General features: G+C 43.3%; 3 protein-coding genes across 3 annotated transcripts in view; all 3 read right to left on the reverse strand.

The window, feature by feature from the left end:
• The window catches only part of LOC117229336 (uncharacterized), a 30034-nt gene extending 5412 nt beyond the window's left edge, over positions 1-24622 (reverse strand). Inside the window, exons 1-6 of the mRNA XM_076523914.1 lie at positions 24329-24622; positions 23773-23875; positions 22840-22927; positions 22540-22750; positions 20258-20424; positions 17423-17600 (exon numbers count right to left, since the gene is read on the reverse strand). Coding sequence (XP_076380029.1) covers positions 17423-17600; positions 20258-20424; positions 22540-22750; positions 22840-22927; positions 23773-23875; positions 24329-24404 — 823 coding nt within the window. The 5' untranslated portion in view covers positions 24405-24622. The remainder of the gene's footprint in view (positions 1-17422; positions 17601-20257; positions 20425-22539; positions 22751-22839; positions 22928-23772; positions 23876-24328) is intronic.
• Positions 3197-14112, reverse strand: LOC143259893 (uncharacterized). The gene is made up of 2 exons (XM_076523936.1): positions 13103-14112; positions 3197-5030 (listed from the first exon to the last, which is right to left on the reverse strand). The coding sequence occupies exons 1-2, from the start codon at positions 13484-13486 to the stop codon at positions 4587-4589; spliced, it is 828 nt and encodes a 275-aa protein (XP_076380051.1). The 5' UTR covers positions 13487-14112; the 3' UTR covers positions 3197-4586.
• A 128-nt stretch (positions 24623-24750) lies between the features above and the next one.
• LOC117229327 (INO80 complex subunit B) lies at positions 24751-27014 on the reverse strand. The gene is made up of 6 exons (XM_033485755.2): positions 26697-27014; positions 26212-26377; positions 25944-26130; positions 25642-25875; positions 25404-25576; positions 24751-25328 (listed from the first exon to the last, which is right to left on the reverse strand). Exons 1-6 carry the CDS (start codon positions 26698-26700, stop codon positions 25196-25198), a joined length of 897 nt encoding a protein of 298 aa, XP_033341646.1. The 5' UTR covers positions 26701-27014; the 3' UTR covers positions 24751-25195.
• Positions 27015-27109: the final 95 nt, after the last annotated feature.

Consider the following 27109-nt stretch of genomic DNA (forward strand, 5'->3'; position numbering starts at 1 on the left):
CCGATAAAAAATAGTTCGCTATTTATACGGCTCGCTACGCTTACTATTTAAAGCCCTGAAACAATACCAATGAACAATACTTATCGACTATTCGGTGTCGCAGAAAGTATCGCGCGGAACGTCCAAATCCGAGTTCCGGGTTCACTCGAATCGTAAACTAACGAATTACCAGGAGCAACCGAACCGAATACTTAAAGTTCATTTCAGAGATCGCCAAGCTTCTTCTTCTTCTTTCACGCGTGCACGATCGTTCTACGGTGTCGGACGGCGCTTCGTAAAAAAACGCGACATGACGAATGAAACGCAATTTGTCGATATAAAGCATGGAACATAATGATCGAACCATTTAGTCTATAGTGTTCGATGCAACTATTATAGGTCGAGTCGTAAATAACTTTCGATGCAGCTGGGTAGAATCTATTGTTCGCGTCTACTCGCTATGAGTCACCGGGATAAACGAGTTTTTGCTTTCGCTGAATAGACGATGCTTCGAAATAAATAAAACGAAGAAGAAGAAGAAGAAGAAGAAGAAGAAGAGGAAGAAGAAAAAGAAAGAACAAGAAACAAATCAATAAAGAAAGAAATACAAAATAAAAATGTCGGTTGAACGAAACGGATGTTATTTACGACTCGATCCAATATTTTTGAGAGCCGCGCGACGGTTTTCACGGTTAGCCGTTAGGTGTTAAACTTCCATATAAACCGTAGATTCTGTGCTGTAATTACACCAGAGAGATATCCGTGCACGCGAAACAACGAGGTTTTATATCGCGTTTCGTTCGCGATCAAATCGGCGATAAAGCGCACGTGCGCGTCGCAGACGATTAGAATCGTCTTGCCGATCGCGAAACCGAACGAGGGATATCTGTTTGGGATACGCGCGATACTTTCCGGGGCCGTGTGGCATCGTGATCAAACTGCGGACGTTTATGCGAGTTCTCTCGTCTTTATGGATCAGTTTCCGCGACGAAACGATGTCTTCGTACGGCCGGAAACGCGAGACGAGAGGTCTCGCGAGAAGCCGCGATTTCGTTCCCGGATCCGCGGTTTAAGCAGAGCACACGGACGAAGCACTGGACTTTCACATCTGTGTATCCTGTTCAAACAATAGCTTCGAGACCTGTTTTACCACTGCATCGTGACTCGTGCGCGACACACCACGTATTTTACATTTAAAATCACATATCCGTCTACGCTTTCGTCGAATATGAGTAACACTTCTTCGTTCAACGATTGTACAGAAGGACCGACAACAAATCGCTTAAAAAATATTCGATATCGGCGTCGTAATGGCGGGACAAGTAAGACCACGGAAAACAGCATTCTCGATACAGTCTTTCGCGTGAATCGAAGCTTAGAACCGTTACGTGCTTCCTCCGATACTTAGAAGGCATTCGTGAATTCAACCATAACTGAAACACACTCGTCGGCGGCTCTTGTCCGCCGTGACTCGAGGCAGCCCTCGAAATAATCGTCCGCCATTTCCATTCCTCGACGTTCCTGGAACGCTCGAGGGCCGAACGGACCATAAATTAATCGATTTGTGCGCATATCGTAGCAAACGGTCCCGTCGAATCTCGTGAAACGTGGCCTGGCCACTTCTTCAACGTGTCGAGGAGAAGCTACACCGCGTTTCCAAAATGTTAAATCAACGATGCTGCGATGCTTCCTTAATGGTCGAAGGGGGCCCGTACACCCTCGCGGACCGTGCACGCAAACGAGCGACGGCCATTCCTTCGAGAATGACCTTTCGCATTCACGTCCCCCGTTACCGTTTTGATTCCACGCAAGAGCGACCTTAAAGGTAGAGACACGCTCGTTCGTTCCACGGAATTACAGAATTTTGCTCCCCCCGGGGGCCTCGAACGACTCTCTCCCAGGAAGTTGGATCTAATCGTGTACAATTATCAAAAAAATATAACTATTAAGTATATCATACAAACAGTTCTCTTATCCCGTAATGAGCGTTGCACGGTGGACACGTTACACTGTTATAATATGCGCTCATTACATCGTCGCACAATGTTGCCGTTGAAGTCACGCCCCTCGCGAAAGAACGAGTCCCGGCAATTGTTTCTCCCCTAAAATCTCTCAAATCTTTAACGATCGTTCGCGACTATCCAGCGGCCGATTCGTTAACACGTCGACTGTTGAATCAATGTTCGAGAAATTCTACGTTAAACACGATTTGTTCGATTTGATTCTAGCCGTTATCTTAGATACTTTAATTTCAACTCTCGCACAATCCCGTGAACTCGTTAATGCTACGGATGAAACGCAGTTGCACTAAAAAATATGTATTATGAGAAACAGGCGAGGATGTTAACCGTTTTTCAGTTCGATGAACTTCGGCGTGCTTGCTTCCGCCGTTCGACGTTCAATCGTTTAACGCTAGAACTACCGAACCAGCCGAAACGACTGGTTCCGAATTTTTGTCTTCCACAATTTTTCTGATATCATAAAAATGTTTCTACGAGAAATTTTCCGATAAGCTTCTTTATCCTGGCACATATTACGATATTAGTCGCGCGAAGTTTCAATAAATCCAATCTTGGCATCGTTCTAAAGCGACGTAAATTAGTAGTCTCGTTATTATATTATTTATTAAATATATATATATATATATTATAATAGATATATTATAATATAATAAATATAATATATATAATATAATATATATTATAATATAATAAATATAATATATATTATAATATAATAAATATAATATATATTATATATATAATTATTATATTAAATATATATTATTATATATATTATATATATAAATATATTAATTATTATATTATATTATATTATAGATATATAATATATATAATATAATAAATATATTATAATAAATTAGTCTCGTTAAGAGCTCGGTAGTTCTAGCGTTGATGTTTCGCATCAAGGAAGAGAGTGTCGACGGTCGACGAGTTAACATCGTGGAGAACATTGTTCCTCGGAAATTCGGAGCAGAGAAATGGAAAGTAATTGTACTTTGTGATCGCGAGCCGAGGATCATGCTGCCCCATGATCATCGGCCTGTTCGTCCTCCTCCAACCGCGGTTTTCGATAACAACTAGTGAGCATCGGGGGTGGATGGGGTGGATGGGGCGGGGGGAAACAAATCGTGCTGTCGCGTCTCGACGAACTTCGTAAACGAGAACTCGGCTACAGTCTATCGTAAAATCGGAAGTGCTGTTAAAACGGCCGTGCTTTATGGCGCAACCAACACTATTACAGAGTTTACTTCGGCATTATCGTAATGTTACAACACGTACTTTCGCCAACTGCTGGCGCCGCTAATAATATTAATTTTATCCGAGCTGGTCGGAACGGATCGGCTCCTCCGTTTCGCAAACTATTTCGTTATTCATTTGATCGCCAACATCGGATATCGTCTCTCTACGGACGTGGATGCACGTCTTTCTCTGTTTGTGTGTGTGGATGTGTGCATGTGTGGGCGATGGTGTGGCGTGTGTGTTACTACCTCCGATGGAAAGTATTCGATTGCCAAGAGTTTAACGAGACTGCGGTCGAAGCGATTACCACGATCCGCACGAAATGAAGGATACTTCTGCTGCCATTTGATGATCGAGGATGCGTTTGTGTGAAAGAAGCACGGTATATTACGCGTCGATCGAACTATAATTGCTATCCATATTTCAATAGAATTTCTGCGATAGCATGATTGGCACCGTTCTGAAACCATTTTCCTTTGTTTCAATTAAACTAGCGGATTGATCGCCCCGGCGTAACCAGCAAAACGAGAATACTGAATCGGGTAACGAGCTATCTCGCGAACATCTGATTGTCAGAACATTTTTCTACAGTTTTCACTTAATAAACATCAACGTTCCCGCAAACGTTAATTTTAATCATCTTGAAACTATCAAAATCACTCATTATCTCGTCTTGAATTTTCTAATCGAACAAACGTTTCCACAAACAACACCTGAAGTAGTTTGGTCAAGAAACATATAAAATATATTCGTTACTTCATCGTTGCCATTTCAAACACTCCCGATTGAAGGCAACTAATTTAATACTAAATCTACCGAGCTTTAAAAATGACTGGCCTGTCTTGCTCGATAAGATCGAATTTATCGAGACATTTCGCAATTTTGATCATAGTTCGTACTCGAATTGGAGAGTTTATACAATCGTTCCCAATGAGAGAGTCTCCGTAGATTAAAATTATTTGGAGATAAAATATTCGGTACAGGTCATTTCCACCGGCATGGTAGGGTTCAGTGTTCGGGAAGATAAAAAGGAATCCAAGAATGTCGCTACATCATATTTCTTCAATATACTACGAACAATTAACCAAAGACAGAACAGTCTATCTTGCGCAATCGACGCGGAGAAATTCTATTTCGCCGAAAGATTTCGCACTCATTAATTTGAAACAAAACTCTCCCAAGTCTGTCGCAGCCCAAGTCGATATTCCAACCGCTCGGCCCTAGACGCGAAAAATACATAACTTTGCCGGCAGGCAACCGGGCATATCGAGATCGAATAGCTTCCACCAGCGGTCCGATTTTGATCTAACTCGTATCCGCGATCGCGCTCCTGGATCGCGCTTGTTAGCGATGCGTTTGCGCGTAGACGCCGATCTCCGCCTCGAACAGGATCTGATTGATCCTGAGCTTCGCGACGGACCTCGAGTACGAGTCCGGGATTTCGGCGAGCTGCACGGCGATGCTCTCGGCGAACTTCGCGAAGTCCTCTTTCGTCCGTTTCCGTTCCGTCGCCGGCTCTGCCCCGAGATTCGTCTGGCCGGATTCCTCCAGGTCGCCGTCACCGTCGCCGATCGGGCTGCTCTGGTCGGGCAGAGAGCCGTTGTACAGCTTCATCGCCTTCAGGCTCGACGAGGACCATTCCTCCGCGTCCTCGCTCAACGACGCGTTGAACGACCCGGTCCCGGAGCCGTTCGTCTCCTCGTTGCAGTCCACGAACGTTATGCTCTCGGGGTCGATGTCGCTCACGATGTACTCCTCCTGCAACTTCGACGAGCCCTCCTCCACCTTCTGCGGGAGAAAAAGGAGATTTAGTGTCTTTAGCAGTCTTTGGAAACTTCAGGGTCCTTGGGGCCTTTGGGACTATTGAGATCTTTGGGACGTTTGGGATCTTTGGGACGTTTGAGATCTTTGCGACATTTGGAGTCTTCGAGACAATTGAAGTCTTTGGATGTCTTGGAAACTTTGATGACTTTAGAAGACTTTTAGAAACCTTCGTAGTGTAGTTTAGGTCCTAAACTTCAGGATATCCAGTTTGGGGCAGGCGTTTGGGACCTTTGAAACTCTTTAATAGCCTTTGGAAACTTCGGGGTCCTTGGGGCCTTTGGGACTATTGAGATCTTTGGGACGTTTGGGATCTTTGGGACGTTCGAGATCTTTGCGACATTTGGGGTCTTTGAGACAATTGAAGTCTTTGGATATCTTGGAAACTTTGATGACTTTAGAAGACTTTTAGAAACCTTCGTAGTGTAGTTTAGGTCCTAAACTTCAGGATATTCAGTTTGGGGCAGGCGTTTGGGACCTTTGAAACTCTTTAATAGCCTTTGGAAACTTCGGGGTCCTTGGGGCCTTTGGGACTATTGAGATCTTTGCGACATTTGGGGTCTTCGAGACAATTGAAGTCTTTGGATGTCTTGGAAATTTTGATGACTTTAGAAGACTTTTAGAAACCTTCGTAGTCTAGTTTAGGTCCTAAACTCCAGGACATTCGGTGCGTTTGGGACCTTTGAAATTCTTGATGAGGTATCCTTAGTACCTTCAGGCCCTTCAGTATCAAGGTTAGTCAAAGACGCACAAACCGAGTACAGCTCTGGCAGGATATGTTCGATCAAATAAATCTATATACTTTAAATACTTCTTAGTGTTATGGTTGAATTATGGATTCTATGCATTCATTGAAAAAATGAAGAGGTAAAAACTGGTAAACTGGTAAAAACATTCAATGAATTTTATCAATCAAAGTTGAATGAAAGAAATGGATATCTGCTTAACTCATGTATATTAAAATTGATAAGGACCATTTTTATCTTCCGCATTAACCACAAGTTTAGTTTTGATTATATTGATTCAATATTATTGACCATTGTGTAACATGAATGGCATCGAAGATTATCTATTGAGTTTTCGAGGACGATAGAAATGGTGTTCGATTTTTAGTAATAATCTCAACCTCTATAAGAAAATGTTCCTAAAATTTTCGTACTTCCATATTGATCGAATATTCTCTGCCAGAGTTAACAACGAACTCAGACATCGCAACGCTTCGACACCGTATAACTCGTGATCGCTCGGAACAACATCGTCCACCATCGTCCGCTAATATTTCTTCAACAATAACGTATCACCTTCGTGAAATCGTAAAACTCGAGCAAAGCAAAGAGAGGTCGTTGATTTTTATGCTTTCCTATTTGATAAAAAAAAAAAGAATAACGGGACCGTGCAACCATTGTCATATCGAATTGCATCGTTCCGCTTGGAACAGAGGGACGCCCGAAAGCATTCAACTTAGTTCCGCGAACATGATTCCGTACACAATATCCCCGACCCTCTGTCCACAAACTTTAATTTGCCTATACATAGAACGGCCGACGCGGCAGCCCAGAGAAAACTTCGCGCGCCTGATAATTATAATTACCCGGCGGATGGATACGAGCACAATCGGATCGAATCGCGATTCAATCTGCTGCGCACGGTTCACACGGCCGAGGATTAATCGCGCATTTCGATCTGCGGGGAAACCCGGTGTTAGAGAACTTTCACGGGTGCACGTTTTCCCCCAAATAACAATGCTACGGGTATGTTCATCTTGCCACAGTTAATTAAGGAAAGACTCGCGTATCGGGTTCCGTTGTGTACAATCTACTTTTCTTGTTCCAGCTGCTACACGACGCAAAATGCTCCGACATTTCACCGCAGAGAAAACGAACGAGGACCCTTTCGTGTACATCGCTATTTATTCGATAATTTTCGATCGTTATTTTAGACTGCGGATATCTTTCTGCAAAATACAAATATTCTTCGTCGATTCGAAGACGCAGAAGTCGCTCAGAAAATTTATTCTCTCTCTTGAATAATTATATTATTATTTATTATATGTTATTGTATATTATATTATATACATTGTGTCCCGAAAATGGGAGGTTCTTGAAGTCATTTGGAGCAACTTTTTCCTGAGCGAAAATGTAATCCGCGGCTTTGTTTACGAGTTATTAGCGAAAAACGGTGACCAATGAGAGACGAGCTCGGTTAGCGCGAGGCGGCCCAGCCAACGAGAGCGCACGAAGCTCAGTTCCGCTCATTGGCTCGGCCGCCTCGCGCCAGCCAAGCTCGCCTCTCATTGGTCACTGTTTTTCGTTAATAACTCTTAAACAAAGCCGCGGATTGCATTTTCGCTAAGGAGAAAGTTGCTTCGAATGACTTCAGGAACCTCCCATTTCATGATTGCGAGACATTTATGGGACATCTAGTATTATTATCTCCTACATTATATAACTATTCATAAATACTTTCAACCTTTCTGCTGTTTCAAATTACACCTCGACATTTTCATCATAAATGCATCAAATCCGCAGTCTGGCCCAGTATTCTTAGATATCCCCTTGATGATGTATCTCGAAAAAACATCGAAGAAGTCGCCAAATCGAAACTTCAGTAGCAATTTGCAACGATCGTTCCAAATTACCATCGATCTAAATCTGGCTCTTGCAAACCGCGTCGCGAAAGAATTGCAAAACCGTCACCGTCCTAACTCTTTTCGGCCGTTCCATTGTTGCAGTCTCGAACTACGCACTCCGAGGTGTCTCAATGAATTTTCGCACGATTTTCCGAGCCCGCGACGGCCGCAAAAATGATGTAGGCACGATCCAATGCGTCGCGAGCGGTCCGAGGGAATATCGAGCACCGGGGGGCGAATTCTGGCATAATCCGCGTCGGGCCCCGTTAACTTCTTGGATCGAGTCGCTCTCGTGGCTCGCGTAGAAGCCCAGGAGGAGATCCCAAGAAGGGAAAGCGGACTCGAAGATGTTCCCATTAGGCGGCGATACGCTAATCTGCGCCCGTCGGCCCGCAGATCGTGTTCGCACGCCTCCATTTTCCCGGCGCGCGTTAGAAATCCTCGACAATGGTGCGTTGCCACGGTCGCAGAGCAACGCCGGCATAACGCTCCGCAATAATTCGATCGATCAATCAGCTTAAAAAGACGCGGCGAGAGGAAACGAGGCGCGAACGAGAGGCGAGGCGACGACGCGGAGGACAAAGGCGATCCAGCTTGCGTCCAGCGGACAAAGAAGGCGGTCGGACAGCCGGGAGAGAGAGGAGAGAACGAGGAGAGAAAGGGAGAGACGGAGAGACAGGGAGAGAGGATCAGAGAAAAAGCGACGAGAGAGAGAGTGAGAGAGAGATCTATGGCCGCGACACGGAGAGAGAAGCGGGAGCGAGCGTCAGTCAGGATGCACCAGCGTGGCCCGAGATCGATTCGAAACCCGGTGAAATAATCACGTAAAGCAATCAAGCTGAAATTGCACACGGCGACGGTCGCGTCCCTGCGATTAACGCCGATTAAACTGCGAACGCTTATGCGAGATCACGTGTTTCCCGTCCGGAGTCCTTATTGCACGATGGCTTGCTCGAAATCGCGGATTTTCTGCACGGTATCCTGTTTCTCGACGAAAACGGATCGTAAACGCTAAGACGAGATCGTTTATTCAAAATTCTTCTCGCGAAATAGCGGATTCTCTACGCTAAATTTAGCTGTTGCTTCGAACAATTTTTATATTGCTAAATAGGTTTCTACTTAACTCATATTTTTTATGCGACAGTCTGTCATACTGGATCGCTCGGCTCCAGTTCAATTTTCAAAGAAAAATTTGAAAATATAGTTTGGAGATTCTAGAACATCGTTTTTTCTATTAGAACTTGATTTCTCACTTCTAAGTATGTGTATTGAATTAATTGTTAATTTCATTCTCTTCAATATCATTTTTGCGAAAAATAGAATGTAAGACTTTTTGATTCGGTGCGACAATGAAGTAATAATAAATTGCTGATCTCTTTTATGCATTTATGGCAAAATTGGGTAGTTGCAATTTAAAACAGTAGAAAGATTAAAAGAATTAAAAAATGTCAATGTATTAACTTCAATCTGCTCAAGTTAATGAAGAATGAAAGAACTTTAGTTTACATTCACTGCAATTGACTCGGACAATTTTTATTTCGCGTGAAAATCCGCGGTCTAGTCATGAGTGTTCAATTTTATGTGCGAAAAAAGAATAAATATCGAGAAATCTGCAAGGTTGAAAGAAGTGTCCAGAATTCTGTGATTCAAATGTCTTTGAATGCGAAGGATTAATCGCAGACTCTTTGATTTGTCATCGAAATTTTGGATCTCGACGTCCATTATTGTAAAACTGTGAGTCTTCATGCTGTCAAATCACGTGCAGATTCGTAGAACACTATGAAACACGACTCTTCTAAGTCAAAAGAAAATTTTGTTCCTCTTTTAATAAACATCGATCTTCTTGATCACTAACAAACTATTACGAACAAAGACAGCAAAATGATTCAACAATGTATCGAAAAGATGTGCATCAATAACACTCCAAAATTCTCCGACGATACTTTCCGAAGAATGCTCGATAAAATGATCAACACTTTGATCGCCATTTCACCCATGTGTGGGTGACGGAATTATCAGTTCAGATTTGAAAATTAATTCTCACGTCAATCCATTATATTCTCCTAACCTCCTTCACTGTAATTATAAATTGTTAAATGCTCGAATTTTATGAAATTTTTGAGACGTGAAAATTATGAAGAAAAAAGGGAGATAGATCTTTCAGATTCCAAAGATTTCTAAAAATCCACAGATCGTCGTCGGCGAGTGCCACGGCTCAGATAATTTCGATCGGTTATTTTCCGCCAGGGTTGGTGTTATCGATCACGCCGAGTTTTTTATAGGGGTTGCTATAATAGCATAAACATCCGCAGCCGAACGAGTCTTCCTCTCTCGGGTCAACTGGAACGCGTCGCGACGCGTTCGCGCCCGGTTTCTGCGAAACGGATCGGGAGACAATGCTCCTTCCCCGAAATCGGCAGGCCAATTACGCGGATGGCGTAAACCGGCCGGTTCGTTCTGCCGATTGGAGAAAGGGACGACGCTTTGCTCTCCCTGCTCGGACGTGTACAAACAAGTTCCTGGAACCGGGACCCGGACTGGAATTCCACGAACGTTCGAAGGGACGATCGGGACCGATCGGAACCGATCGATCGACCCGGTCGTTGATATTCTCTAGGAGCGAGAAGAATTGGACGATAGTGTAACGTTAGGACACTTCCTTCTGGAAGCCGGGGTGCGGTCGAAAGAGGTGTCTGTGCGCAGATATTTTTTTGTTGGAACCGTATGATCTTTGAATTTCGAGTTTTTCTTGTTAAATTTCTGTCACTGGAGCAGCAAGATTATTTTCACTTATGCTGCACTGTAATTATGTGTTACGATTATACTGCGGATTTTTATGTAAAATAAGAATTTGCCAAGATGATTGCAAGAAACGGAAATAAAATAAAATAAAATAATAATATAAAATAAAATAAAATGGAATAAAATAAAATAAAATGAAATGAAATGAAATGAAATGAAATGAAATGAAATGAAATGAAATGAAATGAAATGAAATGAAATGAAATGAAATAAAATGAAATAAAATACAATAAAATAAAATGAAATAAAATAAAATACAATAAAATAAAATAAAATAAAATGAAATAAAATAAAATAAAATAAAATAAAATGAAATGAAATGAAATGAAATAAATTTTCTTCGAATAAGTTAGATAAGTTAAAAATAGCGTAGCAACATTATCAGATTTTTCTTACAATATCTTCGTAATCTTATGTTACAGCTACTCATTTTTGCCATAAATGCATAAAATCCGCAGACCGGTTATGATAATTGTGTTTTATGATGATTATGCTTTGCGATCATTGCGTTTTATGATAATCGTGTTCCACGATAATTGTGCTTTATGCTTCGAATCTAGTTTGCTGTCCTGCTCATCTTTGACACCTAAAATCTATGCTGTTTTCGAGACGTTGTTGTGACACGCCGCCGAACAGATCTCTGTTTGTGCGCTCTAAGTGTGTCACTCGATCTTGTAACTAATTTCGGCAAAGAATGATTTAAACAAATATCTGTATCAATATATAATCGTTTCTGCAAAACCCTGAACTGTCTTAACACTTCATGCTCGAAGAGTCGGTTCACCGTTCAGTGAATTTCTCTATAATAACCCGTTCTTTGCCTGCAGACATTCGAATCGAAGATCACGAATACTAGATACGTTTGCTATATCGTGGAACATCATCGACCAAATGGAACTCCCATTTCTACTTCTGAGAAACGCTAGGGACCGACCGGCAGGCAAATTGTCAACATCCAGCGCCATTTTGACCGAACGCTGAAAGTACATGCGAATTTAAATCACGCTTCCGTCCCATGGGAACCACGGTGACTAACACACAACTCGAAACTACGGAGCAGAAACTTCGTAGAATGCTAAACTGTGCACCGCTCGCGGTTTCCGCCGACTGAAAACAATTTATCAAAACCAATTTCGCTTCTATTGTTCCCGTTGTTGTCCGAGGGATCATTTTGTCTCCGGCTACTTCGGATCCACCCACAGAGATTCGCCGTTGACCAGGCGTTGCTCTTTTCTCTTTTTTTTACCGCGACCAAATCATTCTTGATAATGCGTGCGAAACGTAGTGCGCCAGTGCTCGGCGAGTTTCAAGCGGATCGTCGAATATTCGAGTCGAAATTGCGAAGGTTCTTTAACTAGGCGAGACCACTCGATGATATTAACCTTTGGACGGCGGACATTTTTCAGCATTTACGGCAGCCACGGCTAGATATCCATTCAAATATTTACGATTAGCATTCATTCGTATATTATTAAAACCTCTTTGCTGCGACCAAAGTTAATCCTTTCATCGGTTTCAATATTGATGGTCAATAATTACACGTGACTGCCACGAAATTCGAATTTCGATGGAACGCAACTCCGGGTCCAAATGGACCCGACGCCCATCGTCCGCGGGATAAAGACAAAGACGGGATTAACAATTAATTGAATCGTTTAGAAACGAGGAAAATCGTCGAGAACAATAAAAGAGGGGAGAACGTACGATTTTACGAGATGCTCGATAATTTCCAAGGGAACGATTGAATTCCGAGTAGAACGATTCTACGGCAAAGTGAAATAACGCGCAACCTTTCGATTTCTCGACGATGCTCGATGCAAGACGATCGGAGACGATATTAACGGACGATCGAAGCTGCGTAAAAATGGCCAGCTAAGGCCAGAATCGCACGAGCGTCAAATCGACGAGCGTCGGCCGTCCGTCCTTCGTTCACCAATGTTCCAACGAGGAACTCGAGGAACATTCGTCCTTGTTCACAACTAGAAAAACAAGGAAAATTCGTTCCCGTTGTTAACTATAAAATCAAGGAGAGACGATCCCACGTCCGTTCTTTTTTTCGACGCTCGCGCGACTCTGGCCCCGAGATTCGACTTTCGTCGCGCCGCGGACCGCATAAAAACGAAAGACAGCCGGTGCTCCGAAGAAGATGAAGAAGCTCGACGAGGAGAAAGGACCATTGCATCGTGGCAACAAAGCACTTATTTGCCGCGTCGATGCCGCTGAAAGATAGCCATTCACGCCCGTGGCTGGTTCGAAGAGTAAAAACGACGGTCGTGGAGCCGAAGCGATCGAGGATTGGCATTGCGAAAAGGCGGATCTCGCGTCGCCGGGAGCTGCTCCGTCCGTGCCGCGAGAACACCGCGAGCATCGAAACCAGCCGAGCCTAATTCAATCCGGACAAATCGCGTAAGCAAAATCGAAGTCGGCCCTTGCCCATTCGCGTAGCACGCGTGCTCGCTCCGCGCAGCGTCCGCACGCAAGCACGCCCGCAATCACGCGCGCGCGCGCGCAAGCACGCATCCCGCGCCCACGTACATACGCAGCCGCCACATACAGAGCCGACACGCTCACCGACACCGTGCACGCACCGCCGACAGCCCGTACATACCTTCTTCCGTTTGCTGTATCTGCGTGTGCCGAATTGCAGGAACTGCATCGCCTTAAAGGCGAACCACTTGGACACGTAAACATCGTCGGGCCCGGCGGCGGCCTCCCGGCTGTTCTGTATCTTGTGCACCTCCCTCGAGTACTGGCACTTCAGGTTCGTGATCTTCTTCTCGATCTCGAGGGTGTTGCAGCAGAGGATCTCGGCGAGCTCCTGTATGGCGTGCTTGCGTTTCGCGCGGTCCCGGTACCCGCGGGCGTTCCAGTCCCACAGAACACGCCGTTGCTGGTACTCCCGCAGCAGCTCGAGGGTCTTGTCGCGGGTCCATTCCATGGCGAGGCGGGTGTCGTTCATCTCTGGCTCGTTCCAGGCGTCGTGGCTGCACATGGAAAGAGCGGCGTGGCGAGGCGAGACGCGGCGAGCGGAAAGAAACGGGCCGGAGCGGTCCGGAGCGGGCCGGAGCGGGCCGTCGCGGGCCGGAGCGGGCAGAGAGGCGGCGGCTGCGGCCGGTGACGGGCCGCGTGCACCTCGGGGCCGCTTCTCCACGGGTGTCCACGGGTTTTCCACCGGTTTCCACAGGCTTTCCACGCGTCTCCTCTCCCCCGAGGACCAGCCCGATCACGCTCCGCGGCGCCGCGCGGACGGACGCCGAGCCGAAAAACGTGGAGCTCGGGTCGGCTTTCGATCCGGCGGACGGGCCTTGCGGGAGGACAGAGCCGCGGTCCCGTGTACCCGCTAATAAATCGGCTGGCGACTAGCAGCCGACAACGACGCCGCAGCCGCGAATCGAGCACGCGTTTTAATGATTTTTGCGCGAGACCCGCGCGCGCTTGGTCGCCTTCCTTTCTTTATTTCCCTTGGCGGAAACCCGGCGAGAACACGAAGACGGCCGAGTCTGCGCGAACGAGCCTGACCACCGTTGCACGCCGCATCGCTAAACGTATGAGCGCCAAGCAGTTTCATCCTTTCGTCTCCCTGCTCTCCTCCGCCTCCGCCACCGCCGCCGCCGCCGCCTCGTCCTCCTCTCTCCTCTCCTCTCCTCTCGCCGCTCCGCTCCTCTCGCCGCAACACGGCTCCGCGCGCCCCTCGTCGATCCGAAGCTGGTTCCGTCTCTGTTTTTCACACGCCGATCCTGTTCGCCGTCGCTTTTCCCACCCTCTCTCCTCTCTCTCTCTCTCTCCCTCTTTCTCTTTCTGTCTCTCTTCGTCGCCTTTGTTCCCCTCTCCGGCAGCCTCCACGTTTCGCATTTCTTTTGCTACCCAGAGCGCCGACTGCCCGGTACCTTCTTTGCATTCCCTTGCTCTCTTTGTTCACCGAACGACCTTGCGACTCGTTCCGTCGTTCTATCGCGGCTCTCCTTTATCGGCGGAATCCTTTCCATCGACGGTTTTACTTTTTCCCTCCGCTTTCTTTTTTCGTGCGGCATTCGCGCCGCGCGGACCACGCCGCAGAAGCCGATGCCTGCCTGCCTGCCTGCCGCGCGTTCAACGAGATTTCGCATTGTCGTCGGTGTAGCTTTGTCGATGATCCCGCGGGAGGGAGACGATTATCGTGACCCCGGTCAAGGATCTGCGGAGAATCGGAACGCGTCGTTCGCTTTTTGCCTGGTCGCTGGGCGAGGCTCGTCCACGGAAGAACCGCGGCCGAGCTGAAGACGCCTCGCTCGTGTGCTTTTCATCGAGATTTTAATTGGACCGCGGGGATCTTCATGCGGTTCGACGACTGGTTTCTATTTTGTCGATCGGGTTTCTTTTTTCATTTGTGTTGTTGTATCGTTGTTTGCGGATTTGACGAAAGCGAGGGTCGCGATGCTGCAACTTTGCACGCTCTTTGCAGCGCCTTGTTTCGCGTCACTTGCATTTCTGCTGCAGGTGCGTGGAGATCTGCTGACTATTGATTTCGTTTCGAATCCAGCTATAAAGCTGCAGAATTTTCTCAGTTATTCTGGAAGATTCCTTAGAGCAGAAGCGAAGAACGCGTCGCACGCGTTTGCGATAAATTCGACGAACCATCGATTTCCTTTTCACGTGGACCGATTTCACGCAAGATCCGGACTTTTACAGTTGCAGATTTTTCTCTTTGCATTTTTTGCTGCAAGTTCGCACGTTTGCGAACGCCGTTTTAATCTGCTCGCGTCCCAGCTTACCGCCAGGAGCTCGACGAATTAAAATTTTCCAGCAGTTTTCCAGCATCGACGCGTGAAACGGGGAAAGATTAATTTCACAGCCCCGGCGAAGCGATTTTTCTTCCGTCTCGTGTGTCGGATTAAAAATTCGCCGTGCAAAAAGTCCGATCGACCGTTTTGCACGTCGTTAACTCTATTACGACCCAATTACGTTAGATCTTCGTACGCAAGCTTATTAAAAAAAATAAGTTGTTCGTGTGATAACGCAAATACCGATGGAATTTCCAGTTGACTTTCCTTTCGAGCTCCATTTTCGTTCTCATTTTCCGGCGACGATTTTTCCAGAGGATTGCTTTTCCAAGCAGAATCCTTCGTTTTTCTCGCTTGCACACACCTTTTCCTCACAAGAGTAACCTAGTTCGCCGATTATTAAAAGCACTGGCGGTCCAATCTGTGCCAATCACGATGTACCACTGGTCACAGTTTCTTCTCTTCGTCTCATTAAACACAATCGCGCGATTCCTGTGCACGAACAACGTGCACGGGATCGTAGAAAATTAAATCGGGATGCAACGAGTGCGTTTGCAATCCTTGCTGAACCACTATGCGCGTATTTCTGCAAATAAAACACGCTTTCTCAAGCTTACGATGAAAATGTTTGTCGAACAGGTGAAGCGCAACTGCTGTGATCGAATTACCGTTCCGGTTCCGCTCGAAAGTGGAACATCCTCTTCGAATCTTTGCGAACGAGCCCTACAAAAAGGTCTCATAGCATACGTGAAACAGGAATAACAGCAGAGATTCCTGGTAGCAGTTGATGTTCTGCATGATACGGCAAACGAACGCGTAACAAACTGAAAATTCTCGGTCCGAAACGAACAATGGAAAACGATTTTCGATCTGACATATTTCCGCGGCGAGGCCAATATATTCTACGCGTCGCGCCGGATCGATCTAATTTCGCTACAGCACGATCAATCTCATTCGATGGCGATGTATCTTCGGCCATTGGACCAGCTTTCACCGAACCTGCATTGTCAGAGCGCGATTGCGCGTATTATACCGAGCCGCGGCGAGACGAATGTATGAAATCTCGGATCCGACTTGCACGTGCAATCGATGAATCTTACATGCGCCAAATGCCGAGATTTTCTCGCAATATCGCCGATTCGGATTGGTTACCGCGACTATACGGAATTAGGCGCGAATCGTGGTTGTTGCAACCGTTTTTCTCCGAGAAAACTGGGTCTGATCATACCTAGCCGTTTCTACTTCTTCGTTCACCGATGCTATTCTTCTTTAACGCTAGATTCACGGAGCACAAAAAAACAGCTGTTTTATATTAATTTATAAAAGTAACAGTAAGACATTTATTCCGAGTTTTAACAAGCGTTATTGTAACATTTGCCGTACATCGAATAAATATATTATTACGTTTAATTTGAATAAGTAACTCATAAATGTATCTTTACGATACGAATAATCGTAAATTAAAAAATTAGTGACCCGTCATTTCGACGGGTTCCGTAAATCTAGTGTTAAAATGATCGAAATTGTTACTGACGAATTTTATTCTACCATTCTCGGCTCATTTCACCGTGCTTCTTTTAGGCTGTATCATTTTTGTTCAGTCGAACATGATGTTCAAGAATTTAAGGAAACCGAATTTCCATCACTTGGCAACGATAACAGCGATTTATTAATCGATATTCGTAAAGGAAAACAATTACTGTAAATTCTTTCTAATTGTCCCTCGGCATGTAAACAGAAATGGACAGTTTGGGAAGAGGAGACACGATTAATCGAGCCTCGCGGCTCGTTTTTATAGTCGCCGGTTGTCGACAACTATGAAAACGAGCCGCGAGACTCGAATAATCGTATCTCCTCTTCCCAAATTGTCCATTTTCGTTTCCAAACTGAGGGACAATTGGAGAGAATTTACTGTACTTTGGGAACAAAATAAAATGGAAAACATGAATGCTTGTCTTTTTTGTCTATTTTTTTTCTCTGTTTTCATTTTTTAATCATTTGTTCATCGTTAGATCAATACTTCTGTATTTGAATTGTCGATGGATCGTGCGAAATCTCGTTTGGAATTAGATTGTTTAATTCGATTGTCGATGTGTCATTCTTCATGCTTAATTTTTCGTAATTATCTTGTATTAAGCATATAAAGGAATAATGAAAAATTGTCATACCTGGAAAGAGAACGATGTGTTTTCCTGTCACCGGTTGGACCCTGTTGCCATCAGCTGCCACCACGCGGAAATTGTGCCCGGAAATGGATAACCGAACGGGACAATTGTAAGCATTGGCGTTGATGACTCGTAATAAGTATCGTCCACCATGATCAACTTTTATAACGACACCGTTGCTCTGAAAGAAAGGGCTGAATTAATGGAACCGAAAATTCTGCAAGATTGCCTCTAAATCATTATACATATTAGCGAAACTGTGATTTATCTTGGCCGTAGGGATTAACACGAGATTATTATGAGCACGATGATGCTAAAAGTGCTGATCTTGATTTTCAGCAAATTGCTTGCGACGCGGACAAGTACGAATCGAATTTTTAGAAAATTGCTATAAAATAAATGAACATAAATGTCCGCACAAATAATCGTCACAATGACGAATCAAAGATTGCAAATTGGTTAAATTAAAGTCTGTGTTATTATCAAAAGAAGTGAAGTTGTCTTATTATTAAAATATCTATTGAACTATTAAAATATAATAATAATATAATATAATATAATATAATATAATATAATATAATATAATATAATATAATATAATATAATATAATAATAATAATATAATAATAATTAAGATATTTTAATTTCGAAGAAGAATTATTATCGCAACAGTTTCCATTTATAACCGGAGTGTTTCCCAATAAACGCAACGAAGTGCTAAAATTATTGTTGAAAAAAATGTTAACATTCGACCGCAGCACGGAGAAAGAATTTTCAGATTCAGATTCGATTAACGCAAACCATCCGGAGCGTAATGAGGAGCAATGATTACTTCCGTGGATCGTATCGTTGTGTCGAGTTTTTCAGGGTTCGCGTAATTTCTGTTATACAACGTTACAACGGAGATAGAAACCGCGGGATCGGTTAACATTCTCGACATAACTATCGCGGGGAATTATATTTAATAAACGCGTCATTAGAAAATTCATTAGCGGTAATTTGCCGGGACAACCGGCGTCCGATCTTTCCCGGCCACGTCGGAAATGGTGAAAAACGCGGCAACTTCCCGCCATTTTATCGCGTTTCCCTCTTTGTTTTCTTTGCGCAAGTGAAACGAAACGTCGTACGATTACAGCAAATTCTCTCTAATTGACTCTTAGCTCGGGAACAAAAATAGACAATTTAGGAAGTGGAGGTACGATTATTCCCAATTGTCCATTTTTGTTTCCAAGCCGAATGTCAATTAGAGAAAATTTACTATGATTGTATTCACGATTAACTGTAGTATAGTAAAGTCGCCCTAATCGACGCTCAAAATTCTGCACAAAAATGGACAATTTGAGAAGAAGAGGCACGATTATTCCTTTTTACAGTTCTCGATTGTCAACAATTATACTGTAATATAATCATAATTGTTAAATCATTTCTCCTGTCCGCTGACGAAAAATCCTTTAACAGTGCAAATTTACGCGAGTATAAAAAGGCTCGTTCAACGCGGAACCAAACATCAATCTTTGCATATAGATTAACAACGAATCAACAAAGAAAAAAAGAGATCGAATTTTTTCCGACGTGCGAAGTAAAAGTTGCAGATCATGTTATCACGATCCCCACCGTTACGCGAGGGAGAGACAACGGAACAAGATATACATATTTGCAACGTTGTGGCTAAAAATGAAGTTCGACCAACGAGCATGATAAACAGGTGTGCGAATTCGAAGTTACACCGTGCCACAGAGTGTTAATACGAGGTGTCGATTAAAAGTGTTCGATCGGTGTCCGATTACTATGAAACCTGACTCCCGCTTAAACAGCAATAAATCAGCGGAAACGTTACCGAACTCGTGTTCATTATAATGGTATCGGCATTAATACACTTAATTCGTTCCCATTGGTTCGTTTATGCCCAACCGTGAGACCTGGCAGGGCAGAAATAATTTATCACACCGACTAATTGTAGATTCGCTGATGGCGACCATAAAAGCGATTCATAATTTATGATGCGAACATCGAATTGAAACATTCGAAGTGCAGAATGTTTTCGGCTTCCCCTCGCTTTTCAAGCAAAATTTCATTAACGGCTTCGGTCGAACGCGTGTATATTATCTTGGCGAACGATTGACACGAACGTGTCTATCCCCTGCCGGAGATATTTCTACTGCCGGGAGACGCCATTGTCCACTGGCGACCGTTTCTACTTACAGTGGAGCAATTGCGTCTGTGCGTTGCAAGCTGTGCCTACTTAAAGTCAAACGCTGCTTCGTTCACCGATTTCCTTAGCGGATATTATTATAACATACGGCATAGAAATTTTATAATTCCTCAACGTTATTTACAATTCTACCTTCTAGGATTCCAAATTCGAAAGAGATTCCGGGGGGCGTTAAAATTTCAATTCGCAATTATTTTGTACTTCTTATTCGCGATCTAAGTCTGTAAGGTTCAACGATTCGATAGATGCAATCATTTTCGATCAACCTTTCTAAAATTAAATTGAAAAATCGCGGAAAGAAATTCAATAGAAATTCAATTTATTTATAGTCATTTTATCTTCTTTTTTTTGGTTCGCAAAATTTCGTGCACAGTTTCCCTCAGAAATTTCGACGGCAGACAATTCGCCTAAACGAAAGATCCGCAGATTTCTCGCGGGTGTTAAAAATGATCGCCAACTATGCGATACTCGGAGAGTTTAATCATCAGGCCCAAAGACGCTCGGGACGAAGATTATTGTAATGGCCATCATGTTTCATTCGCGACGCCCATAAATCTGTCTATCGCGTTTAACGACGACCCGTGGCCCCTCCCCCACCATTATCAACTAATTAGATAAGTCAGTACCTGGCCGTTCAAGAGCAGCTCGCTGGGCGTGGGCGGGTGTAGGTGCAAATACCGCGACAGCGGAGTCGGCGGCCTTGATGACAGCAGAAGTATCCTTTCCAAGCTGGGGTCATCCTGTGGTCCTCGAACTGTCAACGACCCGTACACGCCGTCGCCCTGCTGCGAAACTAATAAACCAATCCCATTACACTTCTCGAATTTTTACGGTTCGCCCATGCTCTCCCATAAATCCCGTTTCGGGATCCAAAGCGATGCGATTGGAAGATCGAACGCGTGCAATTTGTACAGAACTAGGAAACTCAAGTCTATCACAAAAATTGTTTCCTCCTAATATAAGAGAAAAGTTTGGTATGGTCTCAATCAAGTGAGTAGAGTTCAGTGCGTAGTATTTTTCTCTCCAATTTTCTTCAGGGAACTCAGTTATTAATTTTTGATGATTTAGCGCTCCCACCTCGAACCACGTCATCTTCGCTGAACTTCTTTAACACTAGGTTCACAGAATAAAAGGTGCCACGCTCGCTTTATAGAAATAACAATAATTTATATTTATTCGGGCTTCTATTCTATTCTATTCTAATACCAAAATTTATCGAATAAATTGCTCAGAAATGTGTGTTCACCATCTTAAGAATCGAAAATTACGAAATGCTTAGGCCGCCATTTTGTTGCGAAATCTTAATGTTAGAAGAAAGGTTCTTCGAATTTTCGTTTCGAAGAATTTAGTCAGAATTTCGTCTAGCTTTCAAGATCGAGTAATATAATTTTTTGAACCTGATTCACTGGTTATTTAAATAGTATCTTTACCACAAAAGAGCTTCGATGAAGAAGTTTTCTAGCCACGTAAGAAAAATATTAATAATTTGAAACGAACGAAACGATCTTTTTTTTCACTGTGCAACATTTTCATCCGACTTCCCTGTTGCGGCTATATTTTCGAACACGAAGAGAATCCGATGGGAAATCTTCGATTTCAAAGAAAAAGATCAAAAATATTACTCTTCGCGACCGAAAATATACTCTTGCGTAACGATTGCGGAATTACAAAATATCGTCGTTAAACCGAGAGATTAATCGATCGCGGTCTGCTTTAATCGCCGACGGGAATCGGAGAAATGAATTTTATAGTTTCGAAATGTGAAAAGTGATCGGATCGACTGTCTCTGTTCGAACGGGACAGAGATTTTCGACAAAACGCGAGGGAAAGTCAAGATGCGGTTACGGTGGTTTCCTTCTCATAAATCCATGCATTTAGGAAGATATGTTTCGTAATACCTGTACGCCCATGGCACTTCCTCGTCATCAATCATTCTACCTTTATCGTAACCGTTTACGAACAAGAAAGGCACACTTGACGGTATAAAGACTAACAATTAAGCGAAGGGTATTTGAAACGACACTGGTTCCTGGTGCTGGTTACGTATTGCAACTCTGCCCTCCTTGCGCCGACTGCAAAAGGGAGTAACCGTGTAACCTACCTTCTACCCGGTTCCAACATTATTGATCTACTTTGATTTTGTTTCTCCTGCCGGAAGTAGAAGCCGTTCTACAGCGCGGGAAACTTGCGGTCGATTCGAACAAGTCGACTCGAACAACTTCGAAACGATTCGAAATTGTGAATGAATTATTGTAAACGAAAAATCGCTGACGTCGACGGACAGCATCGCTGAGCTTAATCTACCGTTTCATTTATTTATTTTTTCAGCGACAGATTATTAGAGGACTACGATAGTTTAACGCAGTTTTACGAAGAGAAAGTACAAAGTTGCAATAAAAATTTAAATTTATAGCAGAATGGTTCTCTTTCACTTTTCGACATCCTATTGTATTTTTTTTTACGTAATAAAGAATTCCTTTCAAAATTTCGTTCTGGCACGAAACAAATTTCTAAATGCGTGAGAAGATTAAATAATTTGTCAGTGCTAATGACGTTCGAATTAAAAGATGAGATAAAGAAAATATTTTTATATTTTGTCGATAATTTTCTTCCGAGTAATGACGTCTCAAAAGAAAAGGTAACTGGTAGGCGAAACGTTACGAAAATCGTTCTTTATCTTAAAATGGTAGCAATCTGACGAGTCTGTGCATTTATGACAAAAACTAGTAGATCAAATATAAAACAGTGGAAACATTTAAAAAATATAAAAATAGTATTGAGTTATTTCAAATCGGTAAAATAATTCAAGACTGAAAGAAACATTTGTGCAGCTTCTGTATCTTGCAATTAATGCGGGCAACTTTTATTTTGCATAAAAATCCGCAGTATACGGATGTCATTCGCTCACCTAGATGCGCGTAGTAAAGAAACGTGCCAGCGCTTTCCGACTTCAATTTATACCGAAAACCACCAAACGGTAATATCGAGCATTGCGTGACCATCGAGACGCCGTCCATATGAGACGAACCCTTTTGTCTCAGTCCATGCCAGTGGAAAGACAATTCCTGTGATCCCAATCGATTGTACAGTAGTACCTCGATCGTATCGCCAGCACAGACCTGTGGATATCAATCATCGTCTCGTTTCAGAAATCTCGCAAGCTAGTACCAACGAGCAGGGTGAATAATTTCGTTTCGCTCCTAATTACCTCTATCCGAGGACCTGGACTCTTCCCGTTGATTCGCAAAAAGCTGTTCTTCGGGATCATCGACTCGCTTTCGGATCGGTTGCTATTACTGCGAACATCGAGAACATATTTTTCCTTAAAAATTGATCTTTCTCTCGCAGAAAAAACGTGTTGAAATTTCGCGAATACCGCCGAAACCGAACCGAAACAAAAACGCGATCGTTACGGCAATTACAGGTATCCGATAAACGACGACAATTATTGTCTACGAAATACAATCTCCGCGATCGTTAGACACATCCAATGAAGCAAATGGCCGCTTTCCAGGTAGATTAATGAGGCGACACCGATCCCATCAATCACGGTCGCAGAGAAATCGTAAAAGTAGGTGCCTAATCACGTTCGGATGTCGGGGAATACCTCTAAACGCGATTATAATGATTCGAACGTTAAGTAAACACGCTTCGAACTTGGCCACGAAGGAAACGGCTACGATAGTTATTCTCGCGCTACAGGATTCGCCGTGAACGAGGCTATTATCTCGCTTTACTGGTCCCAACACGGTTGCACGTGTACGCGGCCGCGTGTGGTGGTATCAAAACCTGTTAGCTATCATAAAAATCCGAGATGCACTCCGTAGCCAACTGTGTCAACCGTTAGTTTGCTAAGATCTCACGATAGATTATATATTCGTCTTGGCGAAGAGATTGACCGAGATCGGAACAGGTTCGTTACCGTGGAAAAACTGCACGGCTTAAAGTCCGCTTGAATTTCGACGATCGTATCGCTGCTTGCGAAATAGAAATTCTGCATCGGCCGTCGACATTGCCGCTTTTTATTTTTATTAGACGACCGTGCGTGGAGCCACGTTTTTCTCTCGTACGATTTAAAAGCGTTCACTTTGCAGAATGTGTTCTTTTTCTTTCTTTTTTCTTTCTGCGGTTCCGGTCTCACCTCGTAACGGCAGGCAACTCGCTGACGAAGAACTCGTAACGGCAGAGCTTCTTCGACGACGCCTCGTTGGCACACGGACGCAGGCACTCGTGATGATCGTCATCTAATATTTTTTTTTTTACAGACAACAATTACAACAAAATCGTACCATTCAGCGATCGCGATCGCGCGAGACCGAGTTGCACAAAACAGAAATCTCATCGCGCTCTGATTCTCTCGATTTTCATGAGTGGCGAAAAAGACTCGACTTTCACGAAAATGCGAAACGTCTACCGTTCGCGAACGCGTACACGAAAGCGCAATATCCTTTAACTTCTCGACACAATCGCGCGTCAACTAATTAATTAAAACACTGCTCGGACCTCCGCAGAAATAGACGTTTATTTCACGATTTTCAGAATCGCGATTAACGAAGCTCGAACTAGCACTCGTCGTCGGTCTTCGAGAACTTTTGACACGCTCGGTCGAAATTTTCCATTAAAAAAGAAAAAATCTTAGGATAACGAAGAAAATGAAAATATTCGTTGCACTGTGTTTGACAAATTGGATTTCTCACCCCGTGTCTGGGACGTGGACGTCCCCGAGGATACGAGCACCGCGAGGATGACCACGAGAAGGTCGCACCGTGGCATTGTAGCCCAGAGTGGCCCGGGTCTCGGCGGCAGGGTCGTTGATCTATATCGATCGCGACGTTATCATCGCGGATCACGAGCCAAACGATGACCCAGGAAATGGACGGGCGCGATGTTACGCGGTTCACGATCAAACGTCGACTCGGTTGGATCTATCTTGGGTGGTGAAAGCAAGGCCTAGGCTAGTCCCAGTTACGCAAGTTCTGTTCGATGCACATTCGGATTTTTTCGTCACGTCGGAAGACACTGCACCTCGCGACGTCGGTACCTGCCCGCCGCCGAATTTGATAACGGTACATCGGAAACCGGTCATCGAGTGCACCACGAATGAGTATCACACAACACGTTTCTGACTGGTTTTATTTGGTCAATACATTCCGCTGAGATCGAATGTGCCAAATGGACGTTGCAAAACAGCCAGCTGTGCGACTTATCTAAACACAGGTGGATCGCGTATACAACGGTATTTACAAGGGTCGGTGACGTTCGAATTTTAAGCTAATTTTTTCTTAACAAGTTTTACTGTATATACAAATGCGTTATGCACCACGCTAACCTTTGGAAAGCGTGTTTTATTTGACAATTTTTAGAATCGTATTATTTGAGCTTGCTGAGATTTAGTGGCTTTGAAACGCTGGGTCACAGTGGACCTGAACACTATCATCCAAGGATTAATCTCTTGAAAATGTGAGGTAGTAAACTAATAAGAAATATTTGTAATTGTTAATTCGCTGATAAAGTGAGTCTGAAAGAACTGGTTTCATATAATTCTAATTGAACAATATTTATGCTCATGTGGCTGTCGCTAAATTAGTTTTGTAACATTGTAAACTGCACAGTGGCACTCCAGTCTTTGAGCATGAATACTTTTTCGGGTTCTTGCACTCGTTCACGCCGCAAAGTATCGGAAACGGAGGAACTTTCCTGAAAATAGAAAATTGTACGATGTTGGACGTTTGAAATTTTGATGTTAAACGTTTCGAGTAAATTACTACTCACCCCTGAGTAGGCTGTAATGGGAAATCCTCTCCTGGCGGCAAGGATATTGAACTCCTTTCAACCGTTAAACGATATGTGATTAAAGGAACTTGCCTCCTGGAAGGTTTTCCTTTACTAATAACTTTGGAAGCTTTAGATTCTTGTTTCTTCAATAGCCTTTCCATTGTTTTTTTCTGTAGACATGAAAGTAATTAGATCGAAGCGAATAATTTGATTAGATGAAATATAAGAAATATACCTTATCTTTCTCTCTCTTCTCATCGGCCAGTTGCTTTCTTTTTAATGACTTTAGAGCAGCCTTTTGTATAGCTTCTGCTGTCATAACTTTTTCTTTGTAACCAGTTGGTAGTGACATAAGTTGTTCCACGCCTGCGTGCGGTTCTGTATCAGTCTTCCTTTCAAACATGGCTCTTTGACGGGCTGTCATTAATTTTGGATCCTTTGGTTTAATTTTCTTTAACTCATCGTCAACCTAGAACAGACTGAATTTATAGATTTTTGTTAGGCTAATAGAATTTGTAAACACGTTTATAAATTTACTTCTTCCAGTTTTCCAGACTCAATAGCATCAAGCCAGCGCTCCTCTTCGCTGCTGGTACCACTGTCTTTACCTTTATTGCCCTTCAGTACTTTTTTCTTCGCCGTGGCTTTTGGTGATGGTGCAGTACTTGAACCAGCAACACTGAGATTAGCTGTCTTTAGTACTTTCTCACGAGGCTTCTCTAATCTATAATACAGTAGGACATTATATTGTTTTCTCATTTACATGTTTATGCTTACTGATCAAACATATTCTTATTTTACTTACCCTTTATCATCATCCTTTTTTATTTTAACTCTAAATGCTTTCTTCTTTTCCGTTTCAACGCAGACATTGACAAAACTTTCACCCTCATCGTGTGCTGGTTTCTTCTTCTTATGTTTCTTGTGTTTGTGCTTTTTGTGCCTCTTTTGTGGAGATATTTCGTTAGTTTCTAAAAAGATATTAACACTATAAGCATGAAAATCTTTACAAGACAAATGAAACTGAACATGAATACATATTCCGATTTTTAAATTTCCCGCAAAATATTTTCATGTTAGATGCCAGCCTGGATTTTAGTCGGCGATGACGCTTCAGTTTGTTGACTATCTCAAATGTACTTAACTAACCTCAACGACGAAATTGAAAAATAAAGTGACAGTAATTAATCAATTTGACTGTTGTTACTTAAAGAAAATATTAATCGTTCACGATACAGGAAAGCGTGCCTACAGTTATATCTTCGTCTGTGCTTATATCTTTCATCTTACCCATTTTATCGACTGGCAAAGCCGCTTCAAATGTCAAAGCAATAAATTGTTGAAAACGCTGTGTGCTACATACAGTGTGCTCCTCACTATATGAGCCCTTGCTTCTACATGTATATTATTCTAAGAACTCATTAACTATTACGTTAATATGTTTCGCGGTGTTGTCATCTATATTTTTCACATGACATCGATACAATAGATTCTCCAGAACAGTTCTGTGCACTTGATTAACTTTTTTACACCAATTATGCCATAACTAATGTTTTTAAAGGGCTATATACAATGCTATACACTTTGATGGAAAGGCGCGCGTCGGTTCTCGTGTGCTTGTAAATATAATGTAGACGAGCTGTAGCGTGAGGATTTGCTTCTGCGGACGCCTCTTGGCGTCCGGCAGTGGAAGCTGCTGCCAG

This window comes from Megalopta genalis, chromosome 1 (genome assembly GCF_051020955.1).
Source record: "Megalopta genalis isolate 19385.01 chromosome 1, iyMegGena1_principal, whole genome shotgun sequence".
NCBI lineage: Eukaryota > Metazoa > Arthropoda > Insecta > Hymenoptera > Halictidae > Megalopta > Megalopta genalis.

What these genes read in the sequence shown, in the direction of transcription:
- LOC143259893 (XM_076523936.1), bottom strand. Translation starts at nt 13,486, where the DNA reads ATGTGCAGCCACGACGCCTGGAACGAGCCAGAGATGAACGACACCCGC. An exon ending in GATACAGCAAACGGAAGAAG is followed by an intron (nt 5,031 to 13,102) that starts GTATGTACGGGC and finishes TTTCTCCCGCAG; the next exon opens with AAGGTGGAGGAGGGCTCGTC.
- LOC117229327 (XM_033485755.2), bottom strand. An exon ending in AAAAAGGATGATGATAAAGG is followed by an intron (nt 26,131 to 26,211) that starts GTAAGTAAAATA and finishes ACTGTATTATAG; the next exon opens with ATTAGAGAAGCCTCGTGAGA. An exon ending in AGAAGAGAGAGAAAGATAAG is followed by an intron (nt 25,577 to 25,641) that starts GTATATTTCTTA and finishes TCATGTCTACAG; the next exon opens with AAAAAAACAATGGAAAGGCT.